General features: G+C 45.7%; 1 protein-coding gene across 1 annotated transcript in view; it reads left to right on the forward strand.

Moving 5' to 3' along the window:
- LOC101855263 (dentin sialophosphoprotein) overlaps positions 1 to 1,017 on the forward strand; it is a 9,275-nt gene extending 8,258 nt beyond the window's left edge. Inside the window, exon 4 of the mRNA XM_005100121.2 lies at positions 138 to 1,017. Coding sequence (XP_005100178.1) covers positions 138 to 363 — 226 coding nt within the window. The 3' untranslated portion in view covers positions 364 to 1,017. The remainder of the gene's footprint in view (positions 1 to 137) is intronic.

Consider the following 1,017-nt stretch of genomic DNA (forward strand, 5'->3'; position numbering starts at 1 on the left):
ATAATAATAATAATAAACATGACAGCGGTGCAAACAGTTAAGCACATAGTCCTTGTCTTGTCATCACTAAAAATAGCAGCAAGGAAAATAATTACAACCCTGCACCTCTCTCCCTCCTCCCTCTCTCTCTTCCTCAGAATGGCCGTTCACGAGAAGCGACAGAAGGTGTCCAGTGACGAGGAGAGACTGGCCTGTGAGAAAGAGTTCGCCGCCCTCGACCGCGCCGTGGAGGGCACTGACCTTGACATTCGCCACCTCCAGAACTACCTGGACGTGATCCAAGGTCAGACCCTGGAAGCCATGAAGGCCGCGAGCAGCAAGAAAAAACCTGGCTCTCGGAAGAAGAAGAACAAGCGCAAGTGAGCTGTGACGTCCAAGACTCTCAACTACGCCATTTTTGCTGATATTGCGGGAGAAACTCCTAGTTCTTTCCCCTGACAGCTTTACAGGGATTTTGACATAATAACGGTCGTTTCAGATTCATAATATGGTGTGAGAAATGTACGGTAGTTTCTCGGGAGATTTGAGAATTTTATGTGTGGAAAAGAAATCAAATGAGGAAGTAAGTGGGTCGCTTACTGATGAGAACAATTAGGAAGTGACAAACGCTGTGTCTAAGACATTTGACTCTTTGGCTCGACATAAGGGCTTTGAACTTTTTGCTGTCACTAGAAGTATAGAAGGCAAACGAGGCAAGGGTAGACCAAGAGAAACTGATCTGGAAAACCTGAATGAATGGGTGACGCAGAAGCACAAGGGATTGGATCTTTGAGAGTGGAGGAATGAAGGGAGAACAATGATCGATGATGTCTGTTTTAGATCTGGCACTTCATGATGATGAAGGTGTAACCATCTCAGTAATGTGTGAACACAATCTTGTTCAACCCAGCCACATACACGATGAAATAGAAGACATAAACCTGCTTGTAGAAACCTTCATTGGGGGCACCCACAGCCCACAGAAAGAGAGGGAGTGTGTTGTTGTAGAGTTGACAGGAAGCACACTAATGTGAGAAC

The sequence above is a fragment of the Aplysia californica genome, unplaced genomic scaffold (genome assembly GCF_000002075.1).
Source record: "Aplysia californica isolate F4 #8 unplaced genomic scaffold, AplCal3.0 scaffold00236, whole genome shotgun sequence".
In the NCBI taxonomy this organism is placed as follows: domain Eukaryota; kingdom Metazoa; phylum Mollusca; class Gastropoda; order Aplysiida; family Aplysiidae; genus Aplysia; species Aplysia californica.